At 44.7% G+C, this 17,525-nt stretch overlaps 1 protein-coding gene across 1 annotated transcript in view; it reads right to left on the bottom strand.

The window, feature by feature from the left end:
- Positions 1-13,931, bottom strand: part of ADGRA2 (adhesion G protein-coupled receptor A2) — a 139,835-nt gene extending 125,904 nt beyond the window's left edge. Inside the window, exon 1 of the mRNA XM_061593480.1 lies at positions 13,114-13,931. Coding sequence (XP_061449464.1) covers positions 13,114-13,370 — 257 coding nt within the window. The 5' untranslated portion in view covers positions 13,371-13,931. The remainder of the gene's footprint in view (positions 1-13,113) is intronic.
- Between the last annotated feature and the right edge of the window lie 3,594 nt (positions 13,932-17,525).

The raw sequence follows: 17,525 nt of genomic DNA on the forward strand, positions 1-17,525 counted from the left end.
AGCCAGCAGTGGCCTAGATGACTTTCAAAGGAGATTAGGCAAATTCATGGAGAAGAAAGGGATCTATCAATGGCTGTCCTATACATATCAATAGTGGACCAGGATGTAACTGTTATGAATTATTGTACACATTTTAACTGTATTTTTATTCGTTTTGTTCTTGCATTTTTATGGAAACTGCTTTGGGATGTATTTGACATAAAGCAGAATATAAGAATGGGGGAGAGAATAAATCATTGGGGGGGAATGAAGGGGACACAGAAGCAAATTTAAGCTTCTCAAACTTACAGTGAGTTGTAAGTTTATAATACACCTACCTGGCCGTAGCTCAGTGGTAGAGCATCTGCCTTGCATGCAGAAGGTCCCAGGTTCAATCCCCGGCATCTCCAGGTAGGTCTGGGAGAGACTCCTGCCTGAAACCCTAGGGAGCTGCTGCCAGTCAGTGTAGACAATACTGGGGGAGATGAACCAACGGTCTGACTCAGTATAAGGCAAGTTCCTATGAACGCAGGAAGGAAACTTCCAGGCCAGACGTGCACCGGGCAGACATTATCAGCCTTTCAAAGATGCTTTCAAACTCTGAAAGCACTTTGGAGAGATGCTTGAGGAATTCGAACTTTGCACATTCCAATTAGCACCTCCTGCACCAACATGTGATGGGAACGAATTTGCATTTCCTGCATGTCCTAAGACCGTTCTTAGGTCAAAAACTTTAAAAAGACATTTAGAAATGTGTATTTTGAGAGGAAAAAATATGTTTAGAAATGCCTATTTAAGTACTGATTTTTGTGCAGGTTAAAACAAACAACACAATGCTGATAATTGTGGAAACAGAATAGAATATATCACAAACCAGAAAAAAAAAGGCTATTTGTTCATCCACAATTTCAACTCAGCTCCATTTTCAGGACAGATCTCCACACAAACTCTGGTCATTCATGTTCTCACACATCCTGAAGCCCATTATCATAAATGCGCTTCAGAGGACAAGGACACACATCATACTTTTGGACTGTAAGCTAAACAAAATTTCCACGGACTGCTCACAACAAGCAAGGATTAAAACAAAAAGAAAAACCTCCTTTGGAAAACCAAGCCAAGCTGAGAAGTAAAGCAGCAATAAAAAGTAGGAACCGGAAATGAACTTGAATACCAGAATAAACACACAATCGGAGGGAAATGTCTTAGATTTTGAATAGCTGCTGTCTGGCCAAAATGTTCTAAGCTCAGAAACGATGCAGGGGGCTGCGATTTACCTCTATTATTAACTACATTTTATATTTGATCTGGCCCTGGAGAGCATCCTGTATCAGTCTTATGGGTTACAGCAGAGATGGGGAATCTGTGACCTTCCAGATGTTGGACTCCAACTCCCATCAGCTCCTGCCAACATGGCCAATGGTCGAAGAGGATGGGAGTTGTAGCCAGGGTCACGCAATTCTGACAATTTCGGTTTCTCTCGGATTCTCATTTTTCAAAACTCCAGTCCAGTTCTCTGCATTTCCACATCAATTTGCATTTTATTGTAAAGTCCTTGTGAAAATTCATCAGCATTTTAATGTTAATTTCTCCTCATATGCACACTTTTGTATGCACTTTTGCCTAATCCACACATTTTCTCACATTATATTCCCCTAATATAGTGCATTTTTGTATGTTATTTGCACTAATATATGCATTTATATGCACATTTTATCCCAGCATATGCATATTTGTACATATTACTTGGCTGGAGACCTACATCGCAAAATTTGGAGAAGGCTGAATTTCAAAGGATGTCTGTGTTTCGGTTGGTGTATTGTGTCAGGAAATGCAAATTAGGGAAGTTCACCTTTACATGAGAATTGAATCGAATTTCCCCCCCATCCCTATCTGTAGCCCTGCAAAACATGGATAGCCACAAATTTCCTCATCCCTGCACTACAGAATGGGCCTTTAGAAGTCCTGACGATCCAACATCATAGATTTAGCTCGGGTATTTAGGCTGCAATTCTATTACTAGCTTTAAGCCCTGCTGAACTTAGTGCCTTCGAGTAGACCAATAAATAGAACTGCACTGTTTGTTATGTAATCCTGAAGTCTCATTAGTAGAGCAGAAAACTAGGAATGCTTCCTCGACCCCTTTACAAGACCCAGTCCTGAGTGCAAAGTATTAACTTTATGCATATCACGCTGAGTCCCCCATCATGGAGCCAAAATTCAGCTCTGATATTTCCTTGAAGGTTGCAAAGAGATTGAAAAATAGGCACATAAGAACTCACTGGCATAATTTCCCTTCATTAAAGGAAAATTGGCACAAAAGGTTAACGTTTTGTTTTTCTAATGAAAGCTGATGGACTCACCGCCTTCTTCATTTCGGCAGGAGGAAGTAAGACGTTAACTGCTTTTGTTGGGTAGTGCCTCTAACGTTCATTACATGCCATCATCAAGTTTCAAAGAGGGGCAGAAAATATTTTAAGCCATAAAAGGGCAACTTCGAAGCTCAGCCCAGTTGTATGCATGCTCCTGGCCCTTGCAGTCTTACAGTGTTGAATTCTCTCTCTTCATAGAATTCAATGGGGCTTACTTCCAGATAAGTGGAGATTACAATCTTATCGCTCGCTTGTTGGTGCTGCTATTGTTGTTGCAGCTTTACTACCCGGATGTTGTCGTCATCGTTTATCACTACATGGATATCCCAACTTCCACCCAAGGAGCTCAAGATGGCATACAAACAAGGTTCTCCCTTCCTAATTTTATCCTCACAACAACCCTGTGAGGTAGGATAGGCTGAGAGACAGTGACTGGCCCAAGGTCACCCATGATTGAGAGATTTGAATCCTGGTCTTCCAAGTCACAGTCCGACTCTCAAACCTGTATGCCATGATCTGTAACTATGACCTGTTCATTTTCTAAAACATTTATACACCGCATTTGGATTCAATGACTTCCTATATGGCTTTATATCAAAATCCACAACATCTTATAAAATAAAGACAACAGAAGAAAAAAGCTTCAGCAGTAAATATCCGGGGAGGATATCTTCTGAAATAGGTAACAGGCGATTTGCAAAGATCCTTGCAAGGCTTTTACCTGCAGTAGCAAAAACAGAAATGCCTCAATAGTTCCCACAATCTGTTCTATCACCCTTCTTAAAAAGAATTATAATTATGGTGTCCCTAAAGACTTCCGGGATCTCCTCCCTCATCCAGATTTTTTCGATGAGCTTATGAAGTTGTTGTGTAACCCACCTTCTTTAAAGACTCCAGCAGGAATCCCATCAGGTCCACTAGCTTTGTTGTTCTTCATTTGATTAATGGCTTTACTGCAGAGCTTGGAAGTAATTTGTCACAAGTAATTCATTACTTTTTTGAGGAACGAGTGGGTAATTCCTTTACATTTTGATTGTAATAGAACTAGGAGTAATTTTATTATTTTTGAGGAGTAATTGTAATGTTTCCAGCATTACTTTTGGGCATTACTTGGGGGGAGGAGCAGGGGAAGTCTTCTGCTCCTCTAATTTGTGGATGAAAATCATGGGCCTCAAACTGGGCTTCTGTGCAGCATCGCTCTTCCGTCATGCTCTGTGGGTGGGGAGCAGGTGGGGAGTGAGACGGGGTGGAGTGGAGAAAATAATTGTTTAAAAAATGGGTGGTGGTGATGAAAAATGGAGTGGGGGGGAAGGAGCTGGAGGGCAAGAAGATGGATAAAGGAGGAGAAGGAGGCAGCAGCAGCAGAATGGAGATAAAGAACTGTGGAGGTGAAAGATGACGTGTGTGTGTGTGTGTGTGTGTGTGTGTGGGTGGGTGGGTGGGTGGGTGTGTGTGAGAGAGAGAGAATATACTGTGTTTGCACTTGGCAAACAGTGGCCTCCACCACTCTGACTACTGAGCTGAATTTGCAGTATTTTAACTTTTTTGCATCTTAGGGGAAAATGTTTGCTTGAGTGAGTGTCCCTTAGTTGGTGGCGGGGCAGGGTCTGGGAGATTATGCTTGCTGGCTGAGTAGGGGGGGGGTTCACTTGGTTTGACGTGCAAAGATGAGTAGTGGCCTCTGCCTCTCTCCTCACCTCTCTTACCAGTGGAGAGACCACCATTGCTATCTTATGGATAAAAAGAATTATTCTACTACCTCGGTATGTGAGTGTTTATTTTTAATGTTGTTTTAGGCTACTTAGATGTGCAGCAGCCAAGGCCAGCACCTTGTAAGCGTTTTTTTTTTTTTAAGTTAACTGAAATGTAATTGTAGTGATTACTTTTGCAAAATTGTAAAGTAATCGGTCACTTTCAGAGCAACTGTAATTGTAACGGTAATTACTACTTTTTGGGCCATGTAATTGTAACTGTAATTTATTACTTTTTTAAAGTAATCTTCCAAGCTCTGCTTTACTGACTTCATCCAAATTAGGGGATACTGCAAGCTTGTCTCTAGTTTGTTGCTGTAGAATTTGCGAGAAAACCTCACCAGGAACAATAGAGTTATCATTAAGGAGGTCGTGGTAATGCAATAGACTCTTTATCCTTACGTTTTGTTGAATGTAAGGGATTAGTACCATAATTTGTTGCTCTATAGATGGCCTTTGTGGCATTAAAAAAGCCCCTTATATCATGAGCATCTGCAAAATGCTGGATTTCTTGAGCTTTTCTTATCCACCAGGTGTTCTTAAATTCTAATAACTAAAGAACAATTAATTTCAGTTTCTTTGCAGCCTACCCTGAAATCCATTTTTGGGTGAAGGGCATTTTATAAATTTATAAAATAAAACAAAACATACTAGTTCTGACCTCATTCTCAGAACACTTATCCTCATGTAGACAAAAAGACAATGCCCCCTCAGCTCCTTGAGTTCCACAGTGGAAGAAAAGCAGGATATAAATGTAAGAAAATGCACGTTTAAAAACCTCCAATTATGTTATGTGCTTTGTCCAATACCACTTGGCTTGTCCAATCGGAAGTGTCCAAGGACTAGGCACACCACATTCATACAATACACAGTGTCACAGGGTCTCAGTTCACTATCCCACACTGATGGCAACTTGCAAGTATCCAGGATGACAGTCCACTTAGACACAGCTAAGAGTTTTTTTACAATCCTGCCCCACACCTGTTATGGTTCAGCTAGAGCAGTGGTTCCTAACCTGGGGGTTGTGACCCCCGGGGGGCATGCGCAAAGTAATCCAGAGGGGACCGTGAACAGTAAAGCAATGAATTATTATTTTTTTTAAAAAAGTCTTCACTACCTCGACTCTGTCTGCTCCCCACTGCCACTGCAGATGACACCTTCCCCTTGCCCTAAACAAGAGGGGAGGACTTTGCTGAAGTGCCAGAGCATCTTTCAGGCGCGCCAAGGGCAGGCATCTGCCTATACCACACATGACAGATGCCAAAGGAGGCTAAGGGAGGTACTACCAGGAAGAAGAGGGCTCAGAATGAGAGGAGAGGGCTTTTTGTGAAGCAACAAGAAGCAAGGCTGCAAGGAAAGGCTGCTTTCCCCCTACCTTCCTGACAGCCAGCCTGCCTTTCTTGACTCCTACTTCGCTGCCACCTCCTTTCAAAAATTATTCTTATTTGTGATGCAGCCCTCATCTCACCTTTAGCCCAGATGGAACCAAGGAGCAGTGAGGAAACTCAGGACTTGCTCGCCCCCCATCTCTGAGGTTAAGTGTGTGTCAGTGTCCCCCCTTTCTTCCACCAACATTCTGCCCCTCCCTTTCCAAGATGCTGCAGCTGTTGAGGGTTTCCCCCCTCCCATGTGCCCAAATACACACATGCCTGCAGATGCTTGCACAGAATCATGGAAGGGGCCTATAAGGCCATCAAGTTCAACCCCCTGCTCAATGCAGGAATCCAAATCAAAGCATTCCCGACAGATGGCTGTCCAGCTGCCTCTTGAATGCCTCCAGTGTCAGAGAGCCCACTACCGCTCTAGGTAATTGTCGTATGGCTCTAACAGTTAGGAAGGTTTTCCCAATGTTCAATCGAAATCTGGCTTCCTGCAACTTGAGCCCATTATCCCATGTCCTGAACTCTGGGACAATCGAGAAGAGATCCCGGCCCTCCTCTGTGTGACAACCTTTCATGTACTGGAAGAGTGCTATCATATCTCCCCTCAGTCTTCTCTTCTCCAGGCTAAACATGCCCAGTTCTTTCAGTCTCTCCTCACAGGGCTTTGTTTCCAGCCCCCTGATCATCCTTGTTGCCCTCCTCTGAACCTGTTCCAGTTTGTCTGCATTCTTCTTGAAGTGCGGAGACCAGAACTGGATGCAGTATTCAAGATGAGGCCTAACCAGTGCTGAATAGAAGGGAACTAATACTTCACGTGATTTGTAAACTCAAAGCAGGAGTCTTTGTGTGTATGCGCACTGATCTGCTCCATTCTCATTCCCCAAGTGCACGCTAACCAAGTTATCAGTTCTGATGATCATCCCAAGGCCTAAAAGCACTAACCCCCTCTCCTCAACCTATCCACCCTTTTGTCTTCACAATCTAGCATCCCCACATTGCTGCTTCTACCACATTGCTGCTTCTTGAAGATGATGATGATTTTTAAAAAGCCCAGCAGGTTGGCTGAGGCTGGGGTCCACACACCACAGCTGAAATGTATTTATTTAATTATTATTGCATTTATATTCCACCTTTCCTCCAAGTTCTCAAGGAGGTACACATGGTCCCCCCCCTTTCCACTTTATCCTTATATCAACCCTATGAGATAGGTCAGGCTAAGAAACAGTGTCGGGTCCAAGGTCACCCAGTGGACTTCATGGCTGGGTGGGGATTTGAACCTAGATCTTAGCCCAACACTGTAAACCACTGGTGCTGGGAGACAAGACTGTACATCTCCAGACTGTCGGGGAGAGAGGGGATCCCAATTTGATTGGACCTTTGCATTAAAAAAAGAAAGCAACACCTCCCTGTTTGCAGGGAGCTTTTTATGGAAAGGGATATTTGGAGATGTGATTTTGCCATGCACCATTTTTTCAATTAACAGGGACTAAAATTACAATTGGGGGGGGTCATGAAATTCTTTGAGCTTACAAAGGGGGTCCTGTACTCATAAACATTGGGAACCACATTGCTAGAGCTTAACTGCAGACTGAATGCAAGCATGCAGCCCTCAGACATGTAATGTAATATCGGAATGCCTCTTAGCATCTGCATCAAGTGACCACAAAATGCTGGAATTAGGGGGCAGGGGGAAGTCTTCCAGAATGCTTGGACTTCCACGTTAGATGATTGGCTGAAGCCTGGCACCTGATATTTTAGAAACTAAGCCACTGTTCTTCAACCTTGGGGCCCCAGATGTTCTTGGACTACAACTCCCATCATCCCCAGCCACCTTAGCCACTAGTCAAGGGATCATAGGAGTGGTAGTCCAACAACACTGAATGAAACAACTAAGGCTGCAATCCAATACACACTTACCTGGGAGTAAGTCCCATTGAACCCAATGGAGCTCACTTCTGAATAGACATGTATTGGATTGCAGCCTACTGACTACTTTGCATTAGGGAAATAACCTGGTATTACACTGAGCAAGCATGAACTTTATTTGAAATTAGTAGGACCCACAACAAAACGTTGCAACATGGAATGCTTCTGTTCAGGTTGCAGCCATGCCTTATTCTGGCTACTCCATTCCATTTCATTCTCCTCTTGGTTTTTCATATACCCCCCCCCAAGAGAAAGCCAGACATTCTGTGCCCAATGGGTATGTGCAGTCCTCACAGGGCTGTTTTAGGTAGGGATGTAAGAAGTAGGCAGGGATGTAAGAAGTCAGCTATTTCCATCCCAACTTGTATCCATCACAATCAGCGCTGTTTCCATTCCGCTGCAGTTTGGTTTCTGCCAGATAATACATTATTCATCTTGCCATCCACTATTTAGTGTAAGTTACCTAAATATATATGTAACTAGCATTTCCTTTACATTGAAATAAACGATAATTACGTAAATAGTCATGTAGCTATCGTTCATTTCAGTGTAAAGGAAACATTAAAACAATGTAAGTAATGACTTATCATCTGCAGACTTAAAACAACAACATGAACAAATACCAATCATATCCGCTTAACTGATTTCCATTCCTAACCACAGACAGACATGTGAACTATAGCAATTTCCACTTCCTTCTACATTTTTGTCAGAATTCTCCAACATCCCTAGTTTTGGGTCTCTCCAACATTAGGGATTTTCTTTTCCTACTTCTGCAAACGTTAGGGTCCCCCAAGCCTGCTGATACCTCTGTTGTGCATGGATGGTGCCATTTTGGATTTGTAAGGATAAGCATTCAGAGCATGACTTCACTATTATTATGTGTGTGTGCATGTGTGTGTGTACTGCCTTCAAGTCGATTCCGACTTATGGCGATCCTATGAATAGGGTTTTCATGAGGCTGAGAGGCAGTGACTGGCCCAAGGTCACCCAGTGCGTTTCATGGCTATGTGGGGATTCGAACCCTGGTCTCCCAGGTTGTAGTCCAACAACCACTACACCACACTGGCTCTATTACTATATAGCACACAGAGAGAGCAATCACATTTGTGACCTACGAGCACAATTCCAAAATGTTTTGAGGACACTGGACATCTTGTAACAGATGTTGTAACAGTACTACCACTGGAAAGTACTTTTTTAAACAAGAGAGAAGGGTGCATAACCCAGTGGTAAAGAATATGCTTTGCATGCAAAAGGTTTCGAGTAGGGATGGGATCTGTTGGCATGTGTCAGTTCAAAAGCATTCAATCGACCTAACAGGCCTGTATCATTTCGAGTTCATTCTTTGCCCGCTAGCCACTGCTCTTACCGATCCTTTTTCCCTCTCTTGCAAAAGGGGCAGAAGTTAAGCTGGCAGAAGTTAGACCAGTGTAAAAGGCAAAAAGGGTAGGGGGTGGAGGATGGGGGTGCAAAGTCGGGGAAACAAAGTTACACTGCATCCTAACCTCCTTCATTCACTGATCACACCCACACAGCTCAGGGTGACTTTGCTGTTGTTAGATGCCTTCAAGTCAATTACAACTTATGGTGACCCTACAAATTTTATATATATATATATATATATGTGTGTGTGGTGACCTATGCATGTGCTTCAGGAACCACAAGTCGGCAATCTTGACAAAAAAAGTGGAGCAACCAGTTGCAAAGCATTTTAACATCGAGGGTCACAGCCTGTTGGACTTTTCCATTACAGCGATAGAGATACCAGCAGATCCAGCAGCATTGACCAAAAGGGAGAACTTTTGGATTTACTCTCTGGACACATGGGCACCACATGGCTTGAACCTGGAGGACAGTACCAGCACTACTTAGCTTCTGCAAATGAAGCCCCTCTGAGCATTCCCTCCTCAAAGCTCTATAACTGCCACCTTGGTAACAGCATTTGTATGTTGGCAGCTGATGAAGGCGGAAGCTGAAACGTTTTGTTAATACAATAAAACCCTCTGTTTGGTTAATCACAATTACGTTTATATATATATTCACTAATACGCAAAAAACCTTGCGGTTTAAGAATGTACCTATAGCCCACAGATATTTCTATCAAACTTTAAAAAGCAGGGAAATTGGGCAGCTATAGTGAATGCACCAGGGGAGCAGGAGACCTGACCTCCTCTCTGAGATACTGTACTGCCCTACAAAGTTGTCAAAATTCAAACACAATTTGGGTTGGTCTTTCACAGTCCAACCCACTTGCTGTGTAGCTTGGAAGAATTTGGTAACATGGCGGGCAGGCAGGCGAGCGAGCCCCTGTCCCAGGTGGAGAGAAAGAAAGCGAGCGAGCGCTGCGCCCTGCCTGGCGTGGCAAAGGCGAGCAGGCAGGGAGGGAGGAGCCGGCTGGTGAGCAGATCGCCAAGTGCAGGGGGCCCCCAAAGTGCGGGGGCCGGGGCAACCGTCCCGCTTCCCGGTGCCTAGGGGCGGCTCTGCCAAAACAGACCATTAGGTCCAACTAGCTCGGAATAGTCTACACTGGCTGGCAGCAACACTCCAGGGTTTCCAGCAGGAGTCTCTCCAAGCCAGTAGTGTAGTGGCAAATTCAGAAGAGGAGGGTCCCATCATGATAGTTGCACCACGCCCCCCCACAAACATGCCCCCTGGGCTGTTTCTTCTGAAACTACAGAATTATGAAGCCAGATTAAATTGCTGTGTGCATAGGCTCCCCTCCCCGAAATCTCTCCCTCTGGGGGCTAAATGTTGTCAAAAGCTTCTGATTTTAAGAATTCTGAAATGAAACCGAGTGTGGGACTAGGATTTGGGAAACCAAGGCACTTTACCATGAAGCTCACTTCTCACTTACCCTAGGAGCCAAAGAGCATGAAAGGGGAGGCACGTGTTAGCTACTGAGGAGAGTATTCTCAGTAACTGACTCACCTCCTTTCATTCTGATTAGCTGCATCAGCATGAAAGGACAAGGAAGCATGTTGTTAGCCAAGGGAGAAGACTCTTCTCAGCAGCCCACATGTTCCACTTTTATGCTGATGAGATTGTATATAGGGACCCTGCTGGGACTCTGCTCCCCCCAAAAAAGGGGTTTCCTACCCCCTGTGACCCTGGACAACTACACCCCTGCTCTTAGCTCTACCTGGAGATGCTGGGGGTTGAACCTGAGACCTTCTGCATGCAAGGCAGATGTTCTACTATTGAGCTACACCACTTCCCCTATACAACAATTAGTGATTTCACTTATGCTTAAGCTGTCATGCAATCAACACAGCATTTGCTTTCTGCATTTCATTTTTCTCTTGCCTCACTGGTTAGAGATACACCCCCCCCCATAACCATGTGTATGATATACCTGCCAACTTAGGATAACGCTTTATTCATCCAATAAAGTCTAGTCCGCAAAAGCTTATCCCATAGTCATTTTCCTAGTCTTTAAGCCTAGGTGCTGTAAGACTCAACTCTTGTGGTTGAGTGTTTCCATCCGTCAGCAGGGGGGAAAGACCTGGGCCATCTCAGTTCATATCAGGGGTGGGCATTGCTTGTGGGCACAGGGGCACCCTTGGGGTCATCCTCTGGCACCCATGAAGCCTCTGAGCCAGCCAGCCCATCCACCCCGCACCCAGTACCGCCCTGGTCAGGAGATGGTGTGGATGATTACCCTTTTCTCCCTTGGGAAAGCTTTTTCCCCCAGTTCTTTTTTTCAGCTCCATCTGCTTTTCAAGGCTCAGAATAATTCTACTGGATCTAACCTTTAGCCAGTCGCTTTGGAAAGGCAAGATGTGTATGGGGAGGGGGAGGTTATGCAGGGAGAGGGAAGAGAAGTGACCAGAAGAATGGAGTGGCCGCAACACAGCACTTGCTCAGAAATCCAAAATGTGCCCAGAGGCCTAACCCTGGCATATATACTACTCTGTACAAGGGTGCTACCTGATATTAAAATCATGACCTGGATCACATGCACACTATACATTTAAAGCGCATTTAAAGTGCATGGCTTCTCTAAAGAATTCTGGGAACTGTAGTCTACCCCTCACAGAGCTACCATTTCCAGCACCCTTAAACTACAGTTCCCAGGATTCTTGCTAGGAACACAGGCCCATGCCACAAATTGGCATAAAATGTGCATATATTAATTTATATAGATGGTTCTGTATGTGTATATGTGGGTCTCACAGTGGGCCCAGTCACCCTTTAAGCAATTTTTTTTAAAAGGTGAAAGGGGCAGGAGATTGGGGGGGGTGCACAACAGAGCCTAAGTTCAAGCCCCTGGGGCACCCCCTAACACCCCCACTGTTTTGGACATGTACAAATTGTCCCACACATGCCTCTTTGACTGCTTCCATCTGCAGAACTTGCTGTATAATGTTTGTTCCACATTCATGAGGAGTCGATCTTTTCCTGCAGGGAAGTGCCTAAACTTTGGAACTCCTTTCCTATTGACATTAGGCAGGCACCCTACCTATATTGCATTAGATGCCTGCTGAAAACTCTTTTATTTCAGAAAGCCTACCAAGACATATAATCTAATGATCTACTTTTTCCCCCCGAATAACATTTTCTTTGAATGTTTTTACTATAACAACATGACCCTGTAAAACTTCTTTGACAAAAGGATCAAAAAACCAACATTAACAATAAACAGTAAAGCAGAACAATATATCACATCGCACAACACATTGAAGACAGCATACTTGTTTCATTGGCCAATACCTGCCTTGAAGAAAAAGAGCAGATACTAATGCATATAAAAACTTTCATAAGAAACATCCCCTTGAAAATGGACATAATCTACATTTTTAAAAAATGTTTTACTTATTGTATTTGTGTTTTATTGCTAATTACTTTGTTTCTGAATACTTTTCTGGATTTTAGCTATGTTAATAGATATTTTTCATTATGAACACTGCTCAGAGAGATTTGCGATTAAGCAATCTAAAAAGCTTTCTAAATAAATTACATAAATAAATAAATGTGTGGTCTCATCAATATTATTCAGTAACTACAATCTACCCCCTCCCCATCACCTCTGTGATTGGAAGGGCCAGTGTTCAAATTACAGATGGGTTTGCTATAATCTTAATAAATAAAGATTTCTTTAAGATCTCCCTAAATTCTCCTCCACCAGCCAAAACAATTTAAGGATTGGGGTCGGAGACAGAGGAAAGAAGCTGGGCTTCTTTCATTTCATTTTTCAAAAATCTGTAGCTGTTTAGATTTGCAGGTTTTAAATTTATAAATTTCTGCATTCCTATACTGAAAAGTAGTTTTGGAATCCACAATAACGGCAAGAAACAATATATAACAAAAATCACTTCCTCTGTGTAACAATTCAAACCAATATAATTAAGCCATAAGGACAAGTATAAGCTTTGCAGGGCAAAGGGGTCCAACTATAAGAACTTCTGTACTGCGGATAAGGGGAGGAGTGTGCCTCCAAATAGGTGCGGAGGACTCCCCACTTGAACACTGAACCACTAGGGGCCGCAGGAACTTCTCGCTCTAGCACGTCTGCTTTACACCACACAGCCTCTGAGCGTGTCAAGAGAGCACAAGAACGCCTCCGAGCATGTCCAGAACGTCTCGGGGAAATCACAGCACTATGGAGGATTAGGGAACAACTCGGGTTGGGCTCGTTTTTCCTGATCCAGAAGATCTACTCTCTCTGCGCGCGATATCCCCACCGCCGTCGGCTCTACTCACAGGGTGACTGTGCCGTTGGGTAATAACCGAGGCGCGGGCGGTTCCATCAGCTCCTCGCCGCTGCAGCTCACCCTCTTCCTGGCCGCCGCCAACCCCTTCGACCTCTCACCCACGCACTTGCAGCCGCGCAACTGCACGGGGCAACTGCGCGCTCCGCCGGAGCACCACAGCGCCGCCAGCAAGAGCAGGGCGGCCGGCCAGAGCATCCTCCTCGACGGCAGCGGCTCCCGGCAGCGGCGGCACCGTCCGAAGGCCATCAGCCCATCCTAGCCGGGCTGCGTCGCGTCCCCAGCCTAGGAAGAGCCCAGCAGCCGTCGGGATCTAGAGCGCCACGGGGAGAGAGAAGTGGGAAGGGTCCAGGCTTGGAGGAGGCGCAGCTTCAGAAGCGGAGTCGGAGCGCTGACATGAACCGGGAGAGTATCCGCCGAGCCCCGGATCCGGGCTGGGGGCTCTTCCCGGCCGTCACACCTCGCCCAAAAGTAGGAACGGCGAAGACGCGCAGCCGCCTGCCCGGAGCTGGGCTGCCTCCAGCGCCTGCCCTTTGCCCGGGGCTGGGCGCTGCATGGCCGGGCTCGGTGGCGCCGCCAGCAGGGAATGTCCGGCGGCGGCACTTCGGATGGGCTGGGTTGGATTTAGCGGTTTAGGCTTGCTGTGATTCGCGTCCCTCCCCTCGATTGCTTGCCTGGCCATTCCGACTCCTCTGCGACCGCGGGGACCTAGCGCCTCCCGTTTGCCTCTCTTTCTCTCCCCTACGGCTGAGCTTGGAATTTCTCAGCGAGTTTGATACTGGCCGTTTAGGGCTCGAGCGAGATGAAGACTTTTCTCTTCCGCTGCAAGTGTTAACTGAGCTCCCCGCCCCCCCAAAAAATTGCCTTAAAACCCGCCCTTCCAACAGAAACTGAACTTGTTAAGGATGTGTGACTGAATAGAACCCGCATTCTCCCCAGGGCCTCTAGCTTTCATTTTTCAGGCGTCAGGCTAAATTTTTTAATAGTGCAAATCCTATATGTCTACTCCGAATCAAGCCCCATTGAGTTCAGTGGGACTTACACCCAGGTAAATGTGTACTGGATTGCAGTCGCAGCCTCTCGATAAGAGCGTCCACACAGAAATATGGGAGGAGGGAGGTGTGTGCATTGTTTCTCAAGGTCATTGGCAGCCCACTCTGCCCATCATTACATTTGGAATGGGGAGAGGGGCAGCACCTCCCTGGACACCCTTGCCTCTCCAGGTTTGGGCCATAATATAATTTTTACAGCATTTTTGTCACCTGTGGTTTCTCTTTGCTGCAGTTTTTCTAACGTTTTATGGGTCACAAAAGTTTTAAACTTTTTTTTGCTGCAAATATTTAAGCAGAGCTTGGAATCTGGAGAGTCGTGTCAGAAATGTTGTGGTTCATGGGTTGCCAATGTGGTGCCTGTGGACAGAGGTGAGCCCACAGAGGCCTTCCTTGGCATCTGTGGAGTCATGTCCAGTGCCTGGAATGGACTAGTTCAGATCAATTCATTGAATTAATTCAAAAATCTCTGAATTACTCCAGAAATTAATTCCTATAATTTCTGGGTGAACTGAATGTGAATTAAGTTCCTTTTGCTGTGGAACTTTTTTTCATTCAATCCAGTTCTTGTAATAATTAGATAAAGTTTCATCACATTTAACTTTGTGTTTGATTGTGGCCATTGCATTTACCATCTTTACCTAACCATTTTCATTTTTACCCTAACAATGTTACCATTTTAAGCCTAACAATTATGATTGTTGGGGGAAATAAATAACATAATTGTTCACATTATTGTGTGTGTGTGTGTGTTGATGTTTTCTTAGTCTTCTTCAGTATATTTAATGCTTTAGCAGAACAGCTTGTATATTCCAAAGGCTGAAAAAATGAATTGTGCATTGAACTTGAACTGAATTAGTTCTGTTTTGGAGGGGATGAACTACAACTGGAATGGATTCCTGTTTAAAATAAACTTTCCAAGCACTGCTTCTGTCCTTCCCCTGCTAAAATTAAGCTTGAAAAAAGTCTTTTATTGTAGTGAATAGAGGACTTTCCCCCCAAGCCTAACTGCTGGAGGGGTGGAGGTGACAGTGAGTGCGCAAGTTTGCAGTGTGTGCATGGCTCCCACAACAGTTTCTTGCCATTTGCAAATACATAAAAAAGATGGGTGATCCCTATTGTAGTTGCATCCTACATCATAGATCGGGTGTGACGAACTGTTAGCCTTCCAGATGTTGCTGAACTACAACTCCCATCATCCCTGGCCATTGGCCATGTTTGCTGGGGCTGATGGGAGTTGTAGTTCAGCAGCAGCTTGGAGCACACAACCTCCAGGGTACCTTCCAGCAGTTTCAGATTCTCGCTTTTTTAATGCAGCAGTACATTTCTGTTCCCACCATTCTGCACATGCTCCTCCACTGCTAGCCAGCCCCTCGCCTTCCCCCACTCACTGTCATAATTTTGCCTGTGGTCATATCCACACCATACATTGATTTATAGCATTTTACAGCCATGGCTTCCACCGGAGAATCCTAGGAACTTGTTTACTCCTCACAGAGCTAAAGCTCCCAGTGGCCTTAACAAAGTAGAGTTCCCAGGATTCTTTCAGGGAAACCATGTGTCTTAAATATATGGTTTGGATGTAACCTTTGCCATTTGTTGCAAAACTCTAGGTTAACATTGCTAACTTGTCCTGACTCTTCTCTGTCCTTCATTTGTCATTCCTAGAACTCTCCTCCTTCACTTGGCTTGTCCGCATATTATTCATTTAAAGTCTACTGAGACTATTACTACCTTGCATACTGCAACCTTTGGCTGTACTGCAAAACTCTCTGCTTTGGGCGGGGGGGAAGGGAGGACTATACAGAGCATTAAAGCACCACCCTTGTATCCGGTGCTCCTCCTTATTCTCACACCCAGCTACTGAGATTTCACCAGGCAATATTTTTGTTCCACCTACCCAACTTTCTTTGCATCATAAGGACTAGCAACTTATTTATTTGTTTTGAAGAACACTAGCTGAAAATCTCAGGACGTTAAGTCTTACACTTGATTCCACTGTCTGTGTTTAAGCAGTGCAATCCACTGAAATAAGATTATTCTTATTATTAGATTTGTTAGTCACTTGTTACCCAAAGGTCTCCTTAAAAACAAAAATAAATATATCATACCATACAAACAAAACAGCAACAACTAGTCCCCATACAGCCACAGAAAACTTTGGCAGCACACAAAATACCATCAGTCAATCAAATGACTGGCACAAACGATGTGTCCTACTCAGGCAAACTGTCAAAACATTTAAGGGGTTTTTTTGAAAGAAAGAAGTTTGGGAACTGCTCTTTGACCCCCATTTCCCTCCTTCAAGCCATTCTAAACATGATCTGAGCCACCATTAACACATCCCTGCCTTTTCCTCTTCAAGCCATGTTCAGAAAAACAGTTGCCGCATTCACTGCAAGCCAAACAGGATGGCTTTGCTGGCTTCAAATCCTAGAGGATTCTGGTCAGCTAGGGCTCCTGTCTCCAGAGTGCTCCGGCCGTCTCATCAAATGGCGCTCTCAGCTGTGCCTCCATTGTTTCCTGTCAGAGGAACACCTCTCAAAACAAGTTGTGGGCTCCACAGATGCAAACTGAACAGAAACGTGAAACCCCAGGCCCAGGCCTGCATCAGGATTACAGTTCAAACGCTGCTGCTTCCCAAAGGGGTTGAAAGCCACGTATCCGAAGTTCCTTTCAACTCTTTCCAAACCCTCTCAACTCGTTCCCAGACAAACACAGACTCCAATCCGTTGGAACCCCTTCTCCAGCAAAAGGCAAACACAAAGGTGAACTTCTGCAGTGCTGAAATAACACCGGACTCTCAATTATCCAAAGGGCTTGACGTTTCTTACAGCAAGCCTGCCCAGAAAACACTCTGGATTCATTTAAACATAAAGCTGGAGATATATCAAACATATCCCTCGACTGTGCCACTGCAATGGGATAGGGAGGTTCAGTAGAGGCTGGTCCATTAGGGCAACCTCAGGCTGTGTACCCCAACCTGTTTGTAACACAATAATGTAGTTTTTTCTCAGTCCAGAATCATTCATGCTTATCCTCAACATGCTGCTTTCCATCTAGATTGATCCTGCTGTCCACAAGGATGGGTGTGGTTACTTGATATGCATTTGAAAAAACCCCTTTTGATTAGGTTATCCTTTTCCTCCTTGCATCTGCCCCAGGTGAATGAAGGAGGAAGTGGTGATTGCAGTCTCGGTATATACCCACCCGCAACGACATTGGGTACAGTGCCGTGAAAAAATATTTGCCCCGTCTGATTTTCTGCATGGTTGCATATTTTTGGCACTGAATGTTATCAGATCTTGAACCAAACCTACTATTAGGGAAAAGGGAACCCGAGTGAACAAATAAC

Source organism: Rhineura floridana, chromosome 12 (assembly GCF_030035675.1).
Source record: "Rhineura floridana isolate rRhiFlo1 chromosome 12, rRhiFlo1.hap2, whole genome shotgun sequence".
In the NCBI taxonomy this organism is placed as follows: domain Eukaryota; kingdom Metazoa; phylum Chordata; class Lepidosauria; order Squamata; family Rhineuridae; genus Rhineura; species Rhineura floridana.